At 37.0% G+C, this 24,215-nt stretch overlaps 2 protein-coding genes across 2 annotated transcripts in view; one reads left to right on the forward strand and one right to left on the reverse strand.

The window, feature by feature from the left end:
• Positions 1 to 695: 695 nt before the first annotated feature.
• Positions 696 to 11,764, forward strand: nr1h5 (nuclear receptor subfamily 1, group H, member 5). Its single transcript, XM_016440118.1, has 11 exons — positions 696 to 770; positions 6,230 to 6,365; positions 7,904 to 8,257; positions 9,080 to 9,220; positions 9,369 to 9,511; positions 9,637 to 9,729; positions 9,815 to 9,902; positions 9,980 to 10,096; positions 10,781 to 10,876; positions 11,034 to 11,147; positions 11,357 to 11,764. The coding sequence occupies exons 2-11, from the start codon at positions 6,272 to 6,274 to the stop codon at positions 11,566 to 11,568; spliced, it is 1,452 nt and encodes a 483-aa protein (XP_016295604.1). The 5' UTR covers positions 696 to 770; positions 6,230 to 6,271; the 3' UTR covers positions 11,569 to 11,764.
• Positions 11,765 to 14,774: 3,010 nt separating this feature from the next.
• LOC107653397 (bromodomain and PHD finger-containing protein 3-like) overlaps positions 14,775 to 24,215 on the reverse strand; it is a gene marked incomplete at its 5' end in the record, with an annotated part of 11,162 nt that continues 1,721 nt past the window's right edge. The window contains 11 exons of the mRNA XM_016440106.1: positions 14,775 to 15,870; positions 16,024 to 16,178; positions 17,415 to 17,503; positions 17,592 to 17,686; positions 17,772 to 17,850; positions 18,510 to 19,085; positions 20,755 to 21,039; positions 21,243 to 21,555; positions 22,123 to 22,251; positions 23,611 to 23,742; positions 23,851 to 24,007. Of these exons, the coding sequence (XP_016295592.1) occupies positions 15,687 to 15,870; positions 16,024 to 16,178; positions 17,415 to 17,503; positions 17,592 to 17,686; positions 17,772 to 17,850; positions 18,510 to 19,085; positions 20,755 to 21,039; positions 21,243 to 21,555; positions 22,123 to 22,251; positions 23,611 to 23,742; positions 23,851 to 24,007 (2,194 nt within the window). The remainder of the gene's footprint in view (positions 15,871 to 16,023; positions 16,179 to 17,414; positions 17,504 to 17,591; positions 17,687 to 17,771; positions 17,851 to 18,509; positions 19,086 to 20,754; positions 21,040 to 21,242; positions 21,556 to 22,122; positions 22,252 to 23,610; positions 23,743 to 23,850; positions 24,008 to 24,215) is intronic.

Raw genomic sequence — 24,215 nt, forward strand, 5'->3', positions numbered from 1 at the left:
ACAGTCGCTGTCAATAGCATCCTGTGAGTTAAGAGCATCAGGGCGGGATCTGCAACCCTCAGAATGTCCCCTCTGCCCCCAGCGAAGGACATGAAGGGCCCACCCATGAAGCAGAAGAGGGGTTGGGGTCTCTGTGTGTGCGTGAGGGAGAGAGAGACAGATAAGGGGGTCTTGAGTTGCGTGCCTGCAGCTGAATTGTGTAGTGACACGTGGGAGTGTGTCGGAGTGGTTGTGAAACCCTGGCTGAGCAAGGATGTTCTCTGAGGAGCGGCAGGAAGAACGGAGAGATAGCGTGCGCTCATCCATCAGTTAGATGAACTAGGGCTGTTTATAAACACTGGGCTGCTGGGAATGTTCTAATGAGCCCACTCATTCACATAGTGAACGTCCAGAAGTCAGTCATTATTTCACTTAAACAGCTCCTCATTCCCATCACGTCCCTCTCTGTGTTCAACAGGTCCAAACCATTAAATATCGGTTCTTAACTTTTTACGCCAGCTTTGAAGTTGATCTTAAAAGCTGGACAGGACAATGTTAAATTGTCCTTTTTGGTGTATTATCGACTTTCCGTGACCCCTTGTTTAAACACACATGTACTGGTATGTGTTTGAATTAATGGTTTGTGTTGGCGGGAAGCGCTGTTTGTTTTGCGCATGTGTGTTCCAATGTGTGTTTGGCAAGTGTTGGATGTCAGGGGCTGAACTGCTGTCAACATCACAAATGCAAGAGGCACAGCAAGCTGAGATCCAGCACACGCAACATCAGCGCTGGTGAGTACACAAAATTGGTTTTCTCTAGAAACTCTCAGTGCTACCAGTAGAGCGTTTTGGTAAATTCTTAAAATATCAAATGACAATTCTTGAATCTCTTTACAAGAGTTTTTAAAATTATACAGTTTATAATGGATGGTTTGGAATGGATCATAAAGAAAAAGCAGCCAGTAAGTGTCCAGCATACATAAAGTCTGCTTTGTTTATAAAGCATCCCAGGATGCACCTCATGAAGTTGGTTACTTGGATAAAGAAATTTTCTATCTATCTATCTATCTTGGGGTTGGTTACATTTTTTTAAATTATTTTGAAAATAGTGTCTTATGCTAACCAATGCTACATTTATTTGATCAAAAAATTGTTATATTGTGAAATATTATTACATTATTAAAATCACTGTTTTTTATTTTAATATATTACATAATGTAATTTATTCCTGTGATGCAAAGTTAAATTTTCAGCATCATTACTCCAGTCTTCAGTGTCACATGATCCTTCAGAAATCATTCTAATATGCTGATTTGCAGCTCAAGAGACATTTATTATTTCTTATCGATGTTGAAAACAGTTGTTCTGCTTAATATTTTTCAGGAAACTGTGATGCATTTTTAATGCATGTTTTCTCATTTTATCCCTAACCCTAATCTTTAATGAATAGAAATAAAAAATAACAGCATTTACCTGCTGTAACGTTAATAAGTATCTTTATTGTCATCTTTGATCAATTTCATGCAAAAAAAATCCTTGCTGAATAAAAGTATTAATTTCTTTTAGAAAAAAAGTGTATTTAAAATGTTTAATTTAACTCTATAAGCAAGAAATAAATGTTGTTGAGTTGAACAAAGTTTCATGAATGTCATGACATTTTGCAAATCAGTTTATACCTTTCCAACTTCCTTTGCTAAGTGACCAAAGTCTCCTTCACACTCACTCAACAAACATCATCTTTAGTTCTTGGCTTTGGTGGGTCAGTGTGAACATGACAGTTCTGTTTCCCAACATTCCAAATCTAACAGACAACTTAAGAATGTTTGAAATGTTGGCGTTTGTCGAGCAGCCATTTAGACATTCTGTTGCATGCTTATTCTGTCTGGGAGCTGCTACAAGGAAGTCAACATCACAGACAGAAATCAATGATAAGTTGCCATTTAATCAATATGCACTTTGATTTTTAATAGACTGGACTGCTTCAACTGCGTTATCTATGTGGATACCTCACATGTTCATTATCACTGAGTTAACCAGCCTTACATCAGTCTCTCGCGATAAACCACTGTTGATAATCATCTACATTCAAAACATTACAAGCACCTCTGGACTTTAGTCCAACATCCCCCAAACGTCTGGAATCCTGTGTCCTGCTTAAAACTGTAAACACAGCCTGTCTATGAGCAGCTAGCTAATATCAAAAAAGATAATACATGGGCAAATGAAAACGGCAGATACAGTGCTGTCTGGATGTTACTAGATGTTTAACATGATGGTTCTTACAAAGCAAACTGTACTCCCTTAAAGGTGGGGTGAGCGATTTTTCAAAAACGCTTTAGGAAACTTACTCGGGCGACTAGCAAAACAAACTTGTAGTCAATCAGCAGTAAGGGGCGTGTCTACTCCTGATGTGGAGGAGAGAGCGTTCAGTGCACAGCACAGGACGGACATTAGCCGAGCGACAGAAAGATAGAGATGGCGGATAAAAAACAAAAGAGGAAAACGTCTGCGGAACAAAAGAATTCTTAAGGCAAGAAGTAGGACCCGTGTAAATATCGGATCAGCTTTCCAGCGCTGGAGAGAACTCACACTGTGTATGCTTCAGTGTCTGGGCTCAGAAAACCGGACCGAATTGAGTTCTCTCTTGCGTCGTCAGATTTATCCGTATGTCTGCTCTTCTCTTACTCCCACATATTGACATTTTTGAACGTTTTATGCGACGTGCAGCAAGTGTATGTTAGCTTATGTCCCGCCGGTTCATATGTACGCATCTAACCTCCGAACCACGCAGCAGATTCGTTCTGAATGAATCTCTTCCCAAATCGTCCCTCCCTAACATTTTCGTCTCGTTTTTATTCGCTGACGAAAATGTCAATAGATTTACGTCATAGTTTTTGTCATTCAAAAAGAGTTTTAGTTCGTGTTTAGTTTTAGTTTAGTTCGTCGAGACGACATTTAAAATTATTCATCAACTAAATGAACACTGGTCAATACGTCATGAATAGAATGCAGCAGCCGTTTTCTGTCGGGGATTTGTCGTGTCGTTGTTTTGGTGATTTCAAATGTCAACATTGGCTACCAGAAATCGCTTGCCCCACCTTTAAGGGCTTCTCGCACAAAACTTTCAAATGAAAGTGAATGAAAGTGAAAGTGACGCAACGTGGCCAAGTATGGTGACCCATACTTGGAATTAGTGCTCTGCATTTATCCCATCCAAAGTGCACACACACACAGCAACACTCTTAAAAAGAAATGTTCGTAATTGGCATCTATGGTTCAATGAAGAAACTTTGACATCCATGGAACCTTTATATTCCACAAGAGGTTCTTCAAAGTGGAAAAATGTTCTTCACACTAAGAAAAAATTGTTGTTTTTGGAAATGTTCACTAAAAGGCTCTTTGGGGAACCAAAAATGGTTCTTCTGTGGCATTGCTGAGAACTACTTTTTGGAATCTTTATTTTTAAGAATGAACAACTGTTATGATATGCTGAAGGCATGTTTATTTATATAGTTGCTATTTATGTTCTTGTGAAAACTGTGTGAAAAATTAATGAGTGTTCAAACCCATTGGAGCTTTGCTCCCTTTAACCCCATCTGGAATGAACCATCCATGGAGTTCAAAGAAGGTTGTTTTGTTAATCGTGCAGATTTTTTTGAGGAAAGAACCCATAGTCATTGTGATGGATGGCATGGGAGTGATAGCAAAAGTTTCCCTCCCTTGGGTCTCAGAGGCACTAATATCTATATTTCGACACTGCGAAACCGAGGTCAGTCTCTTTGAGATGCTACCACAATAACGCCATCGAGGATGTTCTATGTCAGCTCAACGGGCAGTATACAACGGGCAGGGTACGTGTGAGCGTCCGTGTCATAATTTGAGGAGTTTTCAGGAAAGCCTGCCCCTTCATGGGGTCTAAAGTATATCGGGTGGGAAGGTTAGATTCTTGCAGTCTTCAATCTTTTCAATGTCAAAGATTAACTGCATGACAAACAGAGCTGTGGCAAACACAGCGTGTATAAACACTCCCTAAAGCTCCAGAGATGAGCTGGATGTCACTCTGTCATTCCTCTAGGGAAATAGAGAGTGACCCACATTGCCACTCAGAACACAAAGTTAAAGTGAATGAGAACAGGAGGAATTCTAGTTCAGAGGATCTAAGGTGTAGATTTGAAAGACATTGAATTGCCCCCCATCAATAATGTGTATTTTTTATTTATTTATTTTGCATACATGCTATAAAAGAATTCAGTATGAGATGCTGGTAACTGTAATATTGAGCACTACAGGATTTCTGAGAACTCGTGAATCATGCAAGTGATGTTGAACTTTGAATGATTGCTCAAACCATTAATAGTGAAAAAGTGCTTCTGGAAAAAAAGAAATATACTGTTCAAAGGTTTTGGAGTCAGCATGATTTTTAAATTTTTTTTAGAAAGTAACTACTGCTTATTCAGCAAGGGCACGTTTAATTGATCAAAAGTGACAGCAAAGGCTTTAACATTGTTACAAAATATTTATATGACAAATAAATGCGATCCTTTCTATTGAACTTTCTATTCATCAAAGAATCCTGAAAAAAATTTATTATGGTTACAACATTAATAATCTTTACCATCGCAGGAAAAAAATTAGCTTTTCCAATAGAAAATGGTTATTTTAAATTGTAATAATATTTCAGAATATTAATGTTTTCACTGTACTTTTGATCAAATAAATTCAGCCTTGGTGAGCATAAAATACCTTTTAAAATACCTTACCGACCCCAAACTTTTAAATGGTAGCCTATATACAAAATATAATATTTGCAGTTTATCACACCATGTAAATAAAAAATGTGCTGAATATTACTATAGATACTCATTTTGCATTTTAACAAATGCTTAGTATTGTATCACAACATGCTCATGTTGCAAGCAAATATCAGCATAGTTGTGCTAATGAGTTATTGCATGCAAATTATTAAAGCAAAGCTTTCTCTTTCACTTCTCTCACATTCACGGAAATCCTCTAATGTAAATGAAACTGAAAATGTTTCGCCTTGATTTTGTTCAGCTAGTCAGTTCACACAGCAACCAGTATTGCATACCTCTTTTGATCATGTCATTCTTGAATAATTCATTATATTCTGCGTGATTTTCCCAAGTAGGATGTGTTCCTGAATCAACATCCTTGATGTTTTATTGTTCCAGGACTAATTGGATTTTTAGGGGTTACACGTTAAGACAAGTCTCCCCCTAAAAGTTTTATTAGTCCTGGAACAATATTCCAATCAAACACCCTAGTTGGCAAAGGGGGTATGCAATATAGCCTTCTGCATGCGTGAACTGACTAGTTGAACAAAATCAACACATTTTCAGTTTCATTTATGTTAGAGGGCTTATTGTTTAAATTCACATGGAACTGGGGAAGTGAAAGCGAAAGTTTTGTTTTACACCACTGCTGGAATATATCGGTGCTCTGGGATTTGTGTGCAATAACTCATTGTTCACAACAATGCTGACATTTGTTTGCAGCATGAGCATGTTCAGATACAATACACTGCATTGTGTAATGTAATAAGAGTTAAAGAAAACCGGTAATGTCCTGACAGAAAACTAGTAGTATATTTTCTTTTTCTTTTTTTTCTTACAGTGTAGGGATCTTCTCTAAGTGATAGTAAATTGTAAGAGCTGGAGTTAGGAATAGGGCAATTTTCAAATTGCTTTGGATAAAAGTTCTTCTCAATGTCAACTTGATGATGCTTTGCACTAGTTTCTGAGCCACAAAATTGCTCCCTGTAGAGTAGATGTCATTCAGTAAACAACCAAAATAGCCGCTCGCTTTAAAGTGTATTGCAGGTCCTCTTTCCAGTTCCTGGACGAGAGTGCAAGTTTAGGTACGTTCACACAGCTGCTGTTGAATGCTGGGAGTCAGCTACAGGCCAAACCTGTTGAAGGCGTTTAGGACAGACTGCTCTTTGTGAGGCCTTTTCTGTGAAACTCATGCCAGAGCAGCTGTTTGGACACACAGGCCTAATCTCTCGTCTAATTCTCACAGTCAATGCTCTTCAGATCCTCTCAGAACCCCAGAGGAGCACAGACGGAGATCTCCACAGCCTTTGCTGAGTTCTATCATAACCTTTTCGTGACAGTGATGCCTAAAATAACTTGTCTTTCTCTGGGGTTGGCGAGCTTGCTGAAGAAAGGTTTGAAGGCACTGGATTATGATCCTCAAACAGGGTGAATGAAAGCTTTTGTGCTCTTTTATAGATTCAGACATTCTCTGTGAAGAGCGAGAATCCAACTGATCAGATGAGAGAGGGGACAGATCCTGAGATGAGCATGTCAGTCAGTGGCTACCTCTCTGCATCAGACACGTATGACATCACAGAGTCACAGTACTATGGTAAGATTACGCTTTACTATATGTAAATCTGTTTATTATAGAATTACAATAGTGATAGTTCCCTCAAAATTCTGTCATCATTTACTCACGCTTATTTTGTTCAGACCCTGAAGAATTTTTTGATTTGATTTGATTTTTTCCAACACAAAAGGAGATATTTTGAAAAATGCGTGTTTTGGTCATACAAAGGAAGTCAATGGGAACCAACGTCATTTTGGACCCCACTGACTTTCATTGAATCAGTCTTGTTATTGTTAATAACTAAAGCTATTAAAAGCAATTTTCACTTATTGATGTAATTACTAAACTTAAAACTAAATAAAAATTTTAAGAAAATAAAAACTAGTAAACAAAATTACTAAAACATAAACTAAAACAAAAAAATGAAAATCTAAAAACAAAAGCTAATTAAAAATATTAAGAAATACGATAATAGTATATTATAATAATATTTAATATAGTATCATATTTTTTGTGGCACTATAATGGCAAAAAAAAAAAAAAAGAATAAACAAATAAATAAAAATACATGTAAAATATGCACATCAATCTTACCAAGAGATCTGGACTCTGGATAATTGGAATAAAATTACATTTAACTGAATGTCATTACTGACGCCATGTTGAAATATGGTCATGTGACCGATCATGTATTATTTACAGTGGTTTGTCTACTGGTTTGTATACCCGAATTCATTACATGAACATCTGAATGTCCAAATATTATTTCCCAGATGTCGCCTTGAGAAACAATTAATGTCCGAATAGTGCTTTGTCAAAGTCTCAGTTTAGTTTTGTCATTTAACTCACTGTGGCGTCTGGAAGGACAGTCAATGATAGTATATTAGCAGCTTCTCGTCAACATGAATGTTTATGAAAAACTCCAGTGGTTTACAAACAGATACTAGCACCGGAAAGTTATGCTCTAGCTGTAACGGGACATAAAACATCTGTGAGAAAGACAGGATTGAAGACCAGTAAAGAGACCACCACAATGCAGAAGGCTATTTATGATGACATGGAAAAACAGAGATGGATTTGCTGGAATTGGTTGGATGAGAAGAGTTTTACTCAAATATAAGTTTTTCTCATGTGAAATATTACATTAATTTGCTCGTTGTCACTACTAGTTCTGAAGTGTCTGTCAAGACATGAAAAAAAAAACTTCTTGTGCAGATGTGCTTCAGAAATGCTGCCGGTTGTGACATATGCTCCCTCTATGCGGGAACTCAAATCTAAAATCCATCTTCACAACCTTCCCACCGACAGAGAAAACATCAGGAAGGCTCCGTTCTGTACGTTATAAAAACCCCATAAGCTACAAAGCAAATAACAACCATAAACAAAACTGTAACCTCTTCAGCTGCATCCTGTTTCCAGAGACAGAAAAGATCTAAAAGGTCTTGCTCTGGGATTTTTTTTATTACGTCCCAAAGGCCTCATAAAAGTAGTTAGGTAATTTGAGAATCATGTGAAAAAGGAACATATTTCTTGTGAAGCGTTTCATTCATCAAGATGTTCTTCAATCCTTGCTGCAGATGTTCTTGTGGATCCACTGAGCTGCTCTTATCAGGAACCAGATCTACAAAGCCCTCTCTATGGCCAGCAGCCATTCAGCCACGCCAATGTGCAGTTTTCAATGTATGGAGCGCCAAACGCTCAAGCGTGCAACCCGCCGTACCCCTACAGCCATCAGTGCTCTGAGTTCACCTGTGAGCCAGACATGGAGGTCCAAAGCCCAACAAGAGGTAGCATTGTCGGTCTTCCAGTGCTAAAAAGACCCAGGATGGGCTATGGAGCTCGGGTGAAGGGCCAGGATGAGCTGTGTGTGGTGTGTGGAGATAAAGCTTCAGGATATCACTACAATGCCCTCACCTGTGAGGGATGCAAAGGTTGGACGATCACAATAGCACTGAATTTGAAGGCAACAATAATCCATGATGCACTTCTTGAATTTACAGTGTTTACTAATGTCCAAAATCAGTACTTATAAGACTGCATGTAATAGCTTGACGAACAGTTTTCTTTCCTGTGTTGCCATATTTCCTTTGGAACCAGGAAGTGGGGTGGGACGTATCTACGAGCTTGTCTCTTTTTTAAAAAATCGCCAATAGCAGTGAACTATGACTTGGTACTTGCTATTGCTAGTTGCTAGTTTTGGTCTGTTTCCCTCAATGGGAAAGACCGAATTGTAAGAATATACACTAAAATTCAAACGTTTGGGGTCAGTAAGTGTTTTTTTTGGAAAAAAAATTATACTTTTATTCAGCAAGGATGCATTAAATTTATCAAAAGTGAATACATTTATAATGTTACAAGAGACTTCCATTTCAAATACATGCCATTTTTCAACTTTCTATTACTCAAATAATCCTGAAAAAAAAAAAAATCTGTTTTTACAGAAATCAAGAAAAAAATTAAGCACCATAACTATTTTTACCAGCACCAAATTGACACCATTTCAAGCATATTAGAATGATTTTTGAAACATCATGTGTCAAAGAAGACTGGAGTAATGATGCTGAAAGTTCAGTTTTGCCATCAGGAATAAATTACATTTTAAAATATAACAATCATTTTAAATTGTATTATTTCACATCATTACTGATTTAACAGAATTGTTGATCAAATAAATGCAGCCTTGTTAAGGAGAAAAGACTTCTTTTAAAACATCAAAAAAGTTTTTAAACAGTAGTGTATCTCTCTCGGCTTAGGTTTCTTCAGACGCAGTGTGACTAAAAAGGCAGTGTACCGCTGCAAGAGTGGTGGAAGCTGCGAGATGGACATGTACATGCGGAGAAAGTGTCAGGACTGCAGACTGCGCAAATGCAGAGCCGTCGGGATGCTGGCAGAGTGTGAGATTGACTTAAAAACTCTTCACGAGTTTTCTATAATTTCTGGGGAAACCGATAACGTCAGATGCTACTTCACACAAAAACACTTAGAATCTAATTGGATGTTGAGTTAGTCAGCATTAGCTGATTGCTGGTGTCTTTTTGTCAGGTCTGCTTACAGAGGTGCAATGCCAGTCGAAGAGACTGAGGAAGGGCTCCAAGCACAGAGGACACAATGGGTCAACGGGAAGAGCTGAAGACGACTACTCTGAAAGCAGAAGCGTCTCGTCCACCAGCAGATTCACCGCTCGGGTAAAACTCTCCTATTTTATTTAGCCTGTCCAAGCATGAAATTTGAGTTTTAGTAAGATCTGAAGCCTGTTATATTTTAAAAATTCAGAACAAGTGTCTTCTTGTCTTCAAAATACTGTTTGCAGGTATCTGGTTTCTCCAGAGAGCAGAGATGCATTCTGAATAGAATTGTTGAGGCTTATCGTAGGTACATAATTCAAGACAACACGCACTGTCGGGTATGTTTTTTTTTCTTCATTAAAAATGAAAACACACATACTGCTCTTAATATATCATAAGATACAATTCTTTTTCTTTCCCCAGGTGCCTCTGTGGTCAAGTTTGACAAGCAATATAGATCTGACTCCTCCACAGACGGAGAAGCTTTTGCAATTTTTGAGGAGCGTACCTGGTCAGTTTCATCTGGCTTCTCTCAGACCACACCACACACCTCCAAACACATCTAATTCGTGGTCATCTGTTGTTTAGGGTTTGAGCTTTTGGATGGTTCTGACCAGAACACTCTTCTGTCCAGCTCTTCAGTTGAAGTCATGTTCCTACTCTTGGCTCAGCAGTTCTCAGAGAACCCCACTAGTGTTAGCAATGGTAATAACATTCATTATCACATAATCTGCTTGTTAAGTCTGACATCAAGTGTCTTTTTTCAAAAGCAAACAGTGCTAACATAGACTCACAATGTGCTGTACTACTACCGAAAAATCCTAATCTTTATATCCATATTGAAATTTCAGTCGGCCAGACAGTGATTCATCTTTTATGAATAGTTAAAATTAGTGCTGTCAAACGATTAATCGCATACAAAAGAAGTTTTTGTTGGCATAATATATGTGTGTTCTGTGTATATTTATGTATATATAAATACACGCACATACAGTATATATTTAGAAAATATTTACATGTATTAATTAACATGTCTATATTTATATTCATGTAATTTATATTTTAAAAAATATATTTAATATATAAACATAACATATTTTTCTGAAATATATACATGCATGTGTGTGTATTTATATATACATAATAAATATACACAGCACACATACATATATTATGTAAACAAAAACTTTTATTTTGGATGCGATTAATCGCGATTAATCGTTTGACAGCACTAGTTAAAATATTGGTGTCTGGGACAATGTGAGTTTTTAAAGCTTAGCTTAATCATGTGTGCTAAAAATAAATTTTGCTAATAAAGCATTGTTAAAATTTTCACTTGAAATGGAAAACTCAACACATATGACTCACTGCTATGTTTTCTATCACCAGCTTTATACCCAGCAAATTCGAATAACTCAAACCCTGATTGGGTGAAAACTTTAGAGTCCAAGACTGGGAACAGCCACAGGATACTGACATACTCAGGTGATCTATATGCACAGTGATAATCATAGCAGGAAAATCTCACACTACATGCAGTGATTAATCCAACTGATGTATCATTAAGAGTCTTTAGAGTCCAAGTCCAATTGTCTAAAGTTTTTGTCTCTGCTAATATTGTGATTTTTATTTTTTCTTTAAGGTTTGAATGAAGAGTTCTTGAGGTCTGTGGTAAATTTCCTCCACAGCATGGTGACTATTGCGGTAACTGAGGCTGAATATGCACTTCTAACAGCGACTGCAGTGTTATGTTCAGGTCTGTGGTTTATGATTAACACAACTGTGACTCATGTCCATGTGAACCTCCATGTGATGTCACCATATTCAGAACAGTCATTTATAGGTCAGACAGTAAATGCCATCATAAAGGTTTAGCTTAAGCTCGTCAAAATACAATTTCTTTTTTTATTTATTTATTTAGAACTGTTTCAAATGACCTCCATTTTTTTCTCTGTTGTGAAGCAGACAGGCCGTCTCTGCGTGCGGTGGGTTGCGTTGAGAACTTACAGGAGTTTGTTTTGGAGCTCTTGTCCCGAGCTTGCTGCTGCTGCAGTCAGGGGACGGCACAGGACCCACGACGCTTCGCCAGGCTCCTGGGACGGCTGACAGAGCTGAGAACACTACGACACAACCACCTCACCCTTCTCCCACAGCAGCCCTGGGACATGCAGCCTTGAGGCAGCCTTTAGGGAGAGAGATTTATGACATCTGATCTCTGTTGCAATACACTTTTCATTTTTGTCCAGAACAATATCCCAGGTCAGTGTACTTTTGGTTACCCGTGTGCAAACATAGTGTAGTTTAATAAAACAAATGTAAGCCTCATGATGTGACAGTTTCTTATATGCATTAAATAAAAATGTTAATGTTTAATTTGTGTTTTAGGATTTCTTGCTTTTCATTTATGTTGTAATATATGTGACCCTGGACCACAAAACCAGTCTTAAGTGTCAATTTTTCGAAATTGAGATTTATACATCATCCGAAAGCTTTCCATTGATGTATGGTTTGTTAGGATAGGACAATATTTGGCAGAGATAAAGCTATTTGAATACCTGGAATCGGAGGGTGCAAAAAAATCTAAAAACTGAGAAAATTGCCTTTAAAGTTGTCCAAATGAAGTTCTTAGCAATGCATATTACTAATCAAAACTGAAGTTTTGATATATTTACGGTAGGAAATTTACAAAATATCTTCATTGAACATGATCTTTACTTAATATCCTAACGATTTTTGGCATAAAAGAAAAATCGATCATTTTGACCCATACAATGTATTGTTGGATATTGCTACAAATATATCTGTGCTACTTAAGACTGGTTTTGTGCTCCAGGGTCACATATACGATTTTGCATTCATAGTTCTATTTATCAATTTTTAGATCCACGTTAATAAATATGTAATCATTGTCTCTGGAAGCTTGAAGTCCATTCAGATTTTTTTTTAAATAACGCATTTTTCTAAATAGTTCTGCAAATTCATAACCTTTTGGCAAAATTTGTCGTTTTGAATCCAAAATGTAATTTAAGCGATTTGTGCAAAACCAATGCAGAGTGTGGTTGCAAGTGTCCCAAAGATGAATTTATCAACACCAGACCACTTAATAGTTTTAGCCTTAATGATATGTTTATTATATACTAATGATATTTAATTAGATAGTACACACTCAGGTGACATGCTTTGGGTTATGATTCAAAGTAGTATTTGATTAAACCTATTGCCTCACAATCATATAACAAAGTGATAGGATTGTCACTGGTACCCCTTAAAAAGAGGTGCATGACTTCATTTTCCTATAAATAGGAACTGTTCATTTATAACAGCAATGTTTTACTCCTAAGTGTTATCTGCTAATTAAACAGGTGTTGGTAATCTATCATATGCAAGCCAGAGTAAGACCTGCAACTGCTTTAATTTCCCTACAACCACAAATTAAACTGTGAGACAGTGGGCATATCAGCATATGGATGTTTAACTGTTCAAATTCAAAACTGAAACAAACATTAGTGGGCTATGAAAGCTACAGAGATACAGCGTAACGGTTTCTCCTTTGCTTAGATTTAATCATCTTTCATCCATTTAAAGGAACATCAAGAACCTCGGAACAATCTAGAACAGGGGTGCCCAAACTCGGTCCTGGAGGGCCGGTGTCCTGCAGAGTTTAGCTCCAACTTGCCTCAACACACCTGCTGGTAAGTTTCTAGTATGCCTATAAGAGCTTGATTAGCTGGTTCAGGTGTGTTTAATTGGGGTTGGAGCTAAACTCTGCAGGACGCCGGCCCTCCACCGAGTTTGGGCACCCCTGATCTAGAAAATAAAATTATGTTTGATAATTAACTCACTCGTGATCTTTTCAAATTGCCAACAGAGACCTGAGAGATTAGCTCATAGGCGTGTGTGTGTATTTCCGAGATAAATATTTGAATATGATCTGTGACCAGAGCTGTAAAACACATCTGGATAGAGTAGGCTGCCATCACCTTATGGAAAAGAAATCATACGGCACGTGTTCTTCCATCATCAATACTGACTCACTGCTGCCCCCTACCAGAACTCAAGGGTACACTACAAAGAAAGGGAAAAAATATATAATATTGCAGCAGTACACCAACAAGAATTTTACAAGACAATATATTCTTGATTACCTCACCAATGGTAAACATTTCTAATGTTATTTAATGACGCATCTACGTACCACATGTGACCTCTGAAATACACACGTTTGAGCAGCTTAAATATTTTTCAAACAATTACACATTTACCACATCACACCATCTTAAAAAAAAAAGTATGTGTCCGAATACTGTTGTGAAATGTAAGCATAAACGGTATACAAACGATTCTCACCTTTTTAATTTTCGCCAGACGCCGTTAAAAACCATGAAACCCAGCCTATGGAAAAACCCCGGCCCCGCCCTCCTAAAATTCGTCAGCCAACCCGATCTCAACAAATCCGCGCGTTCAAGATGATTGACAGATAAGAGTGTGTTTCCGATTGGTTACTTTTCTAATCGGCAAAACACGCGCGGGCGCTCTTTAGTAACTTTTCTCGATTTATCGGAATAAACAGTGATATTGATATTTAGTGATAGATATGTGATGGGTAGAGACCTTTTATGATGCGTTCCAATAAATAAAGATATATCTCCTTGAGCACATAGTATTTTCCAATGTAAAAATATCCCTCCATTTTATGATTGTGCTGCAACCAATTAACTTTTTTAAACATGAAAAATTATATTTACATAAGCACACATCTGCTTTATAAGTTGCGTGTTTGTGTTGACAAATACTCAAAAATGTAAAGTAAATCATTATGCATGTATGTTATTCAAACAAGTTCAATTATATATATATATATATATATAATTAATTACCCAAACAACAAGAAAAAAATTGCATCAGTGCCACCTTTACTTTCAGGCATTAGCCTCAAAGTACATTTTCAGTCATTTCTAGCACACACACGTCTTTAGTCAGTACTGTAATATTGCAAGCAGAAAAATAGCCTACATGTATTACCGGTATTAGGAAATCTAACATTCCAACAGAGGTTTACAATGTTAATTACAGAGAAAATAAAAATAAAAAATGCAATACAGGTCCAAAATCAAGAAAAACAGCTTATGGTCTTAAAACATCAATATATTAACATAGCCATAGTAGAGTTTCAATAGAACATTTATTTCCCCGCATGAGAAAATACTGTTTGAGACAGGTTATTTGGTGGGTAGGTAAAATCTGCAGTTTGTACAGGCTTAAAATTTCTTAGCGGTTCCATCTTACAAACAGTGAACAAAAGCTCCTAAATACAATGTTCTGTGCTTGATGGTGAAAAGGGAATAATAGCAAGTGTACAACATGTCGTCATCACCATCCCTCAAACATTTCACCTTGAAATCTTAAACAGAACTAAACCAGGATCTGAAAGCACATGATGTGAAGTTAGATCTTAAAAGCCTATGCAATAGTTTATCATCTTAAATAAGAGATCTGCTTTCCATCTTGAACCAATATAATTTAATTCCTGCATCTCTTTCCGGTCCATAAATAAATTACTTTTTTGTATCAAAAATGAGAATATATATTTAACCATAGACAACCGTGAGTCGGTACATGTACATATACATATACATACACGATCGTATGCCGTTAATGTATATATATATATGAACACTCACATCATCCGCTATCAAAGACGAGCAAGATAAACTATGTAGGAAGTCAGTTCATCTGAAAATCTTTTTACACGTATATACACAACCCTTCATTTCTTCATTCCTCCAGGCAATTTATTTCACAATAAACCAGAGAAGAAAAAAAATTAAATTAGATACTATATGATAAAAAAAAAAAAACATACTTATATACACAAGTGTCTTTACAATATACAAGTGGTTTGTAAAACTTTAAAAAGTAAAAAGCTATCTTAAGAAAATGGCAGTGATCCATTCAAACGTTTATATTCTTTAAGTTCATTCATTTAAAATACATATTTCAGAAATGAATTGCTCTGAATGTACCCAAATGCTAAAACTCTGAGTCTATGTGGTTTAGACTCGCCATCACCATAAAGTGACACCTCATAAAAACTAATTATTGGTAGAAGCCACTGTACTTTCCAGTTCTGAATCTGAAATGACTGAGAGGGTTGCGTCATGAACACATGGATAAACTAAACTGAACTGAATGATCAGGAGTCTAATACCTGGTGCACTAACCAAATGGCTCTCAGACCACCTTAGAAAGCCCATGTGAGTGGTACGTTAGGACAGATGCCGTTGGCGTTTCTGTTCTACATGTAGTTGGAGCCGACAAAACCATGATCTCCTCGAACTCGGCTCAAGTGGATCATAGCTCGGTCGTAGGCCACCTGCACAGACTTCCGGATACTGGTCTTCTTGCCCTCCATCAAACGCAGTTTATCGGCCGTGTCGTCAACGCCAAGGGGGATCACTTTATCTCGTGGCAGCCACTGCCTGCAGAGACAGACGTAAGAACAGAAAAACTCACTGTCAGTTCCTTCTGAAACCCGTAAAGCCAGCAGATACTTACAATGGATATTTTGAAAATGCAAAGTGTGGAGGATAAAGCTGAAGGAAAACAAAGTAAATCCCCAGTGCTGTGCTCACCAGGTGCGTTTGTTGTCGAAGAAGAGAACCAGGAAGAGTTTCTCGCCGGCTTCTTCTTGTCTCTGCTCACCAAGGTGCAGCACGTCAAGCGGAGGCACAGGGATGGGAACTCCATTATGCAGAAGACCCTCCTGAGGCATGTCTGGATCTATGATCTACAAAATAAGAGCATTTCAAACCATTAATTTTAACCTTTGAATGTCAGTGGCTTGCTTTAACACTATTCACAACACAAAAAACAAGCTATTTGGTGAGAAGAAATATAGGGCTCATGAAAAGTTGAGAAGGAGGATTAGTAATGCTATCCAAAAAGAAAATATGTCACAGAAGTGAAGCAAATTATGATAACATTTTGAAATAACACTGACTAACACAGGTTTTTTTCCAAACTGGGGTTTATGAGTCAACAAAAAGTGGTAATAATTAAATAATAAAAATGTAACCTTATAATTACTTATTTGAATAAAATAAAAATATTCAAAATATAATAATAAACGCAGTAAAAAAAATGTTTTATTTGGTTATGGATCTACAAAATAAGAGCAATTCAAACCATTCCTTTAATATTTGAACGTCAGTGATTTGCTTTAACACTGTTCACAACCCAAAAAAAAAGGCTATTTGGTGAGAAAAAAATATATAGGGCCCATGAGAAGTTGTGGATGAGGGATTAGCAATGTTATTCAAAAAGAAAATGTCATAGAAATGAAGCAAATTTTGATACAATTTTGAAATAACATGGACTAATGCAGGGTTTTTCCAAACTGGGATTTGTGAGTCAAAGGTGGTAATAATTAAGTAATAAAAATGTAAAATTTATTTATTTTACGAAAATAACATTTTAATAACAATACAAAAAACAAAACAAAATATATAACATAATAAAAGCAATTAATTTTTTTTTAAATACTTTGTTTACTAGTGAAGCAAGTTGATGAAACTAATAATTAGATCATAAAAATTATATACGTACAATCATTTATTTTAATAAAACAAACTGAAATATAATAAGTAATAGCAATCAAAATAACACACTTGTGAAAAAAAATTGTCATGTGACCATTAACTAGCTGTTAAATGACTGCCAATTCTGAAATATTAACTTCTCAGAGGTGTTTTAGGTCAAAGGGGTTTGACTGACAAAAAAAGCTTGATAATCCCTGGACTCAGGAATAATTCATAATCAGACCAGGAATGTGCATTAATGATGGAAACAAGGTCAGTTTTGATGTCAGGCCTGTCCCATTATTGTGAAAGGCTGGTCAAATTCTCAAGCCTAAAAAAAAGACTTTTCCAAATTTTTTCAAGATGTTGACTGGTATGCGTTACCCAAAATAATTGAACCAACGCGTTGTATTCACGTAATATGAATGTAGAGCGCCCTCTCTCACCAGAGCAGGGTAGGATGGATATCCTCTGCTTTTGGCCCACACCAAATCCAGAGCTTCAGGTTCAGGCGCATCACCGTTTGACAGAACATCTGCATAGAACAAGGATTGTAGTATCCACTTGGGCACAAAAAAAATATTAACAAATATATTGACATTTCATAGGGATTAATTTCTTACCAGTCCCAGTGTAGTCAGAGTCTCCGTTAACAGTTTCTAAAAAAGGGACTTTGGACAATGCAGGTTTCCCTCGGCTCTTTTTAGGGGGTGAGACACTGAAAGCAACAGAAGTGATCAGTTAACTGTACATGTGAGCTATATGATGCAGAGAGGTTTCAGATTTTCGTTTTTTTCTCTTACAGTTCTCTGAGAGTCGGAGATGAGCTGCATTCTGAGTCAGAGCCGCCATCTTTGTGCTTTCTGAATCCGTTGGTGAGAGCTAAAAAAGGTTTCATTAGTATAAAGTATTATCCATACCACAATTTCAGTTCGTCATGAAAAACAAGATTGTCCATGCTTTGTAAAATGTAAATAAATAAAATGAAATGTAATTATCCCTCCAAGGTCTCCACCCATTTATGGAAACTGTGATGCAAAAGCGAGTTTGTACTGGTTATGATGTCGCAACCATAAGCACATTTACATATTGTTTAAGGCATATAAAAACCCACAGGGGTGACAGCAGTTATTTTACAAGTAAATAAGACAAGGTTACAATTAAAAGCTTGATGGTTAAACATTAGAAGATGAAGAAATTATAACTTAAATATTAGTATTGTAATTTTACAGCTTGACAGTAAAACGTTTATTATTTTTCCTAAATACTTGTAGAATATACTTGCACGATAACAATATTTCTTATTTTGTTTAATATTTTGAAGCAATAATAAAAAAATTATTATTATTTTACATAATGATATTGTGCAAACCTGGAGCTTTCACCAAAACAATTTTTAACAAATGCATTTTCATTTCCAAATGCAATTTTTAATCAGGAAAATCTGCAATAACATTTTACCCCAAAATCATGGTGCCCTTCATGTAAACCTATCACAAAATCATTTAAAATGCATCATGTAAAGCAGTTGTTTTCTTTACCAGGCTCTAGAGTGAGTTGAGGGGGCGTTCTCTCGTGCTCTGGACTACAGCTGCGGCTTCTTGCTCTCTGTTTGGCCGGGGTTGATATGGGCGGAGGTGTTGAAGGTTTTGGCTGGGCTGAAGTTTCAGTCTTGAGGGTGGCGGTGCAGTTGGGTGTGCGTGCAGGGTCTGGGTCAGCACTGACGGCCTCCTCCCTGCTTCCGTTCTGCATCTGATTGTCTCTCTCACGCTGGAGCTTTGCTCCATTTTTTGCTTTTTTGAAAAGGACGGACGTCCGCCGGCCGACCCCTCCTGTGGCAGGCCGGGTCGGTGACTCTGTGGAGGAGAGGCCGTTGATCAGTTTGTTCTCGGGTGGGCGGTCCTCAGGTTTGGTGCAGCTGTTCACAGGTGCAGCGTCTGAATTGGCCTCTTGGCTCTCGCTGTCAAGTTTGAGGCGCTTAGGTGGGCATGGGGACGTCCTGGGGTCAGATGTCATGGGTCGGAGGGTTGGCGGTTCTTGGTGGGTGTCTGCTGGGGGAGGGGACAAAGCCAGGCCTGTGGGTTCCAGCATGGGTGGGGGGGTTGATTTACAGTCATCTAGATGAAGAAGAACAACCAGATGTTACAAAAAAATCTTGACTCAGACTGGCATTGCTGAATGAGAAATCAAAAATTTTGCTGAAGGGATGGTTCTGGTTCTGATGCCACTTTACAATTTCTAAATACACATTAGTTAAAGTTAATTATAAGTTAGACTAGATGAAATTAACAACTTGCGAAGTTGATTCTGATTCTGAAGATGCAATTTTAACTTATGCGCAAAACTGGAACATCGCATAAAACATTTGAGAATAAAGCACCGCTTCCATCCAAGGATCCAAAGAGAACAAAATCGTCACTTCCTGAATTGCATCCTGCTTTAAAGAGCTTAAGCATTTAAAGTAGTAGATGACAAACTGCAGTGCGTACTTATAATAAGCAAAGTTATCATGCATAGGTGTGGATTGTAATATAGTTACTGTAATGTAGATTTTGATTTGAACAGGCCTTAAAGGGTTAGTTCACCCCAAAATGAAAATTCTGTCATTAATTACTCACCCTCATGTCGTTCCAAACCCGTAAGACCTTCGTTCATCTTCGGAACACAAATTAAGATATTTTTGATGAAATGTGAGAGCTCTCAGACCCTGCATAGACAGCAACGCAACTGTAATGTTCCCAGGTCCAGAAACATAGGACATCGGTACAACAGTCCATGTGACATCAGTGGCTCAACTTCAGCTTTGCGAAGCTACGAGAATACTTTTTGAGCACAAATAAAACAAAAATAACAAACATTTATTTAACAATTCTTGTTACGTCTTCCGCCATTTTGGAGAGTACCCAAGAGCGTAATCGACGTAATCAGCGTTGTTTACGCTTAGGGGAAAGTGTATGCGTTGTGATACTCTCTAAAATGCCGGAAGACGTAACTCGGGGGAGAAGAATTGAATAAATTGTTATTTTTGTTTTCTTTGCGCTCAGAAAGTATTCTCGTAGCTTCGCAAAACTGAAGTTGAGCCACTGATATCACATGGAATGTTTTACTGATGTCCTTAGTATGTTTCTGGACCTGGGAACATTACAGTTGCGTTGCTGTCTATGCAGGGTCTGAGAGCTCTCACATTTCATCAAAAATACCTTAATTTGTGTTCCGAAAATGAACGAAGGTCTTACGGGTTTGGAACGACATGAAGGTGAGCAATTAATGACAGAATTTTCATTTTTGGGTGAACTATCCCTTTAAGTCAAGAACTGTTTAGAGTGAGTAAACAATTCATTAGAACTATCAGTTTGAATCAGAGTTCAAGACTAGTTTGAGACTATTTTTGATCAATTTATAAAAGTCGAGATGTAACCGAAGTAGTATGTGATACTACTGCATATGTGACCAGAGTGAATTCTGTTGTTTCTCCAAAGTATCCAGATATGATTTTTTGAATAAAAAATTACAAGGTCAAATTTCTTTATTTTTTTTTTTAAACGAAACATGCCTTGATGAATTGCTTACAATCGGATCAATAACATGCATTTACAAAATATGTTGAATTTACAGTTCATGCCAACTTAAAGAATGCAGACGTTCAAATATCATTAACAGAACTGCATGTCAAGAAAAACATATGGTTCTAGTAGAAAAAAAATGATCTGGAATTCTGGAACATTAACTGAAAAAATGGAATTCTGAACACCCGGTTCTTGATTCCCAACCATAGTCAAGTCTCACCTTTATCTGACGATGACGATGACAACAGGTTATGTTCACCATCCCTCTCCTTGTCTTCATCCTCCTCCTCGTCTTCCTCTTTGAGGTCTCCATTGAGCATGTGTGAGTTCCGCGACTGCTGCTTATAGCGGATGCTGTTGATTTCTCGCCGGAGCAGGCGTATACGGCGTGTGCGTGCACCACTCGAGCGCATGGACGTCACCACGTCTAATTTATCTAGCAGCTCCCTCAACTGGTTTTCCGTCGTCATGTGCAATCGATTATCAGGGTCTAGCAGCGTGTCGACTACACACACAACAAAACCAACCATTAGTAACAAAGAACAAAAGGTAAACGTAATGCCATTGGCATCTTGGAAAAATAACTTAAAAGGTTAAAGCTAAATGATGTCAAAGTCAAGAAATCCCACCCAATTGTAGGCACTTTAAATACCAACAGTAACTTGTTGGCAGTGGTAGTTTTATATGATTTCTTTATGAACTACTCACCATCTTCCAAAGTGCAGCGGTAGTAGTCATTTTTATGTGGCGATTCTGCCAGGTGCATGCCCGTGTCCAGGTCGAAGCCTGTGTTTTGGGCTTGTCTCTGAGCATGCCTCAGGATAGCGCCCCCTAGGTCCCTCAGGTGTATTGCAGCTTGGTAAAACACAGTGTCTTTAGAATTATAAAGCAGGCAGTTATTGATCATGAGGTTGAAATCAGCTTCAAGGTCAGTGACGGAGCGATATTTGTGAGCCTCCAATTTGGATTTTATGGTGGAGAAGTCCATGGGCTGCGTGATAAACTCCAGGTAATCTGGGACCTGAGAACCCAAGAGCACAGCTTCTGTGAAACTGAAACTTCAATGTGAAGATATTAGAATTTGAATATAAGAGTAGATTTGCGTTTTATAAAGCTTAATGGATCAATTCATTTTTAAAGCGGTTATATTGGCCAATATGCAAAAAACGACCTGTGCCACATATTAATCGATCATGACTTGACACATTTACATTACTGTTCAAATGTTTGTATATTTCAAATAAATGCTGTTCTTTTGGACTTTCTATTCATCAAATAATCCTGAAAAATATATGAAAGTTTCCACATAAATATTAAGCAGCACAACCGTTTTCAACATTAATAATAAGAAATGTAATTTAAGCAGCAAATCAGCATATTAGAATGATTTCTAAACGAGCATGTGACAACGAAGACTGGAATAACGGCTTCTTAAAATTCTCTTTTTTATTTTAGTTAATAATACTTCACAATATTACAGTTTATACTATATTTTTGATCAAATAAATGCAGTCTTTGTGAACATAAGAGACTTCTTTCGCAAAGTTCTGAACAGTAGTGTATACGAATGTACATAAAATAGACACACCTCTTTCAAATCGACAGGCTGTGCAAATATTTTTGCAGTATCTTTCTCCTGAAGCTGTTCTAAAGTGGATCGCAGCAGTACCAGGACCGGAGTTAACTGATGCTCAGTCACAGCCTGGCGAATCTTTACCTACAGAAGCAACACATGGTTATATAGTGAGACACCTGACAATTTCATATATGGTCAAGGTGACTGAAGTCAGCAGATGTTATAAAAAAAAAATTAAAAAAGTAATGGGTCCTATTTCTTCATGAAAATTAGTTCTGTGGCTTTTAGTCCATGTCTGTGAGCTTTGAGGTCATCAATATGTAGTTCTAAATGTTGACAAAACAAAATTTGAGCAGATTTCAATTTATTTAAAATCCTTTTTACATTCTTAATGCAGAAAACTTGGACAAAAAAAGTAATGACTTGTTTTTCATGCACAGGCATATACATTTCTGTCCAATAAAATGTTCCTTTGAATGTGAACATTCCCTCCCCCTAAATTATATTAATATTAAAACAGCAAGTGGCAAATTATAGTTTGTCAGTATGTTCAGTTGCACTAATGCTTGTACATTATTTCCTTTCCGAACCACCAATTAGTTGCAAAGGAAGTGGTAGAAACGTATTCACGTAAAAAATGTGCCTTCATCACTTTCATTCATAGTACAAGATGTCACATGTGGTTTTGCCTGGCTAAAAAAGCAGCCAAGCCAAATCTCAAGAAATGACTAATTCCAATTTCACATGCAGTATTTGGCAAATCAAGTCATAGCCTAACTCTTATGCTCGCTTTACACTGCAGCATAATGGCAACAGCAGGCTTGTGCTGTACTTTCACAATGACAGAATTTCTGCTGCTCAACAGAGCTTCGGCTCTATACAGAAAAAAAAAAAAAACATTGCTGGGTTACCAAATTGTGTATTCTCTTTGATAACAGCTATAAATTATGAAATGATTATTGGGAGTAAGCAATTGAAAAGCAGTTTTCAAAACCAATTGAGAGCTAGCACAAACTTGATCCTCACAAATTCTAATTTTCATGAGGAGGGGCATTACATTTACACCCGAATGGTAATTTACATGAAACAAATTGTATATATTAACTGCTTATTCGTTGGATTATGTAAGATTTATTAAAAGCAACGTGTTTGTGCTGTTTGTACCAAGCCAGACAGGCATCTTTTTTCATTCAATTGTTTACTTCAGTGTTTTATGTTGCTTCATCAAAGCCTATATGGCATTGATATTGTTCATTAATAGTTTAATGGTGCATTTTCAATTCAGCTCGCTACATGGGGCAAAAATAGGCTCAGCACATGTGTTTTATGCTGGAGGCTGTAAATATGAGTGCAGAAAAAACGACATCCTGCTTATGGTGTCAAACAGACTTTAAAAACCATGACTGGTTCGACTTGAGTCCACATTTCTCGTTCAAGATAACTTCATTGTCTTTATTATGCAAGAATACAGTTTTCATATGTACCATTTCAGTATGTTACCTGCTCTCTCTTTAGTTTCTCTCTCTTGCGAATGAGCTCGATCAGGAGTCGCGCTCGCTCCAGATCGTGACGAAGCTTTTGCCAGTATTTCAGCTCTTCTCTCACAGCATTCAGCTTTTCATCTGGCTCCACCTACACAGTTTATAACAGTCAATATCATGCACACAATGCATAATATTGTAGTTGTGCATAAGGGGTGTGGCTTATGTATACAAAATTTAAATATGCATAAACTCTGACCTGTTCTGCACTCCTCTGACCCTGCAGATGTGAATGCAAACGACGAATGAGAGGCACTCCGTTGCGTGACTGACGCTTAAGCAACCAATAGTTGTGAAGTCTCTGCATGAACTGATTCTTCTTCTGTATGATCACATCTTTAGAAATTTTGTTCAATCTGTAAAAAAGACCAGCAAAATAATTACATAAGCTTTTTTTTATTTGTTATAAAATACTGTTTAATACTTTATAATAATTATAAAATAGTTTTAATTAAAAATGTAGTATATATATATATTATTACAACTTACAAATGAGGAATACAATACATATAATTTATTTAATTTTAATGTAATCAATTATATATATATATATATATATATATA

This window comes from Sinocyclocheilus anshuiensis, unplaced genomic scaffold (genome assembly GCF_001515605.1).
Source record: "Sinocyclocheilus anshuiensis isolate Anshui unplaced genomic scaffold, SAMN03320099.WGS_v1.1 scaffold71, whole genome shotgun sequence".
NCBI classification, from domain to species: Eukaryota; Metazoa; Chordata; class Actinopteri; order Cypriniformes; family Cyprinidae; genus Sinocyclocheilus; species Sinocyclocheilus anshuiensis.

What these genes read in the sequence shown, in the direction of transcription:
- nr1h5 (XM_016440118.1), top strand. Translation starts at nt 6,272, where the DNA reads ATGAGAGAGGGGACAGATCCTGAGATGAGCATGTCAGTCAGTGGCTAC. An exon ending in CACCTGTGAGGGATGCAAAG is followed by an intron (nt 8,258 to 9,079) that starts GTTGGACGATCA and finishes CTCTCGGCTTAG; the next exon opens with GTTTCTTCAGACGCAGTGTG. An exon ending in CCAGCAGATTCACCGCTCGG is followed by an intron (nt 9,512 to 9,636) that starts GTAAAACTCTCC and finishes TACTGTTTGCAG; the next exon opens with GTATCTGGTTTCTCCAGAGA.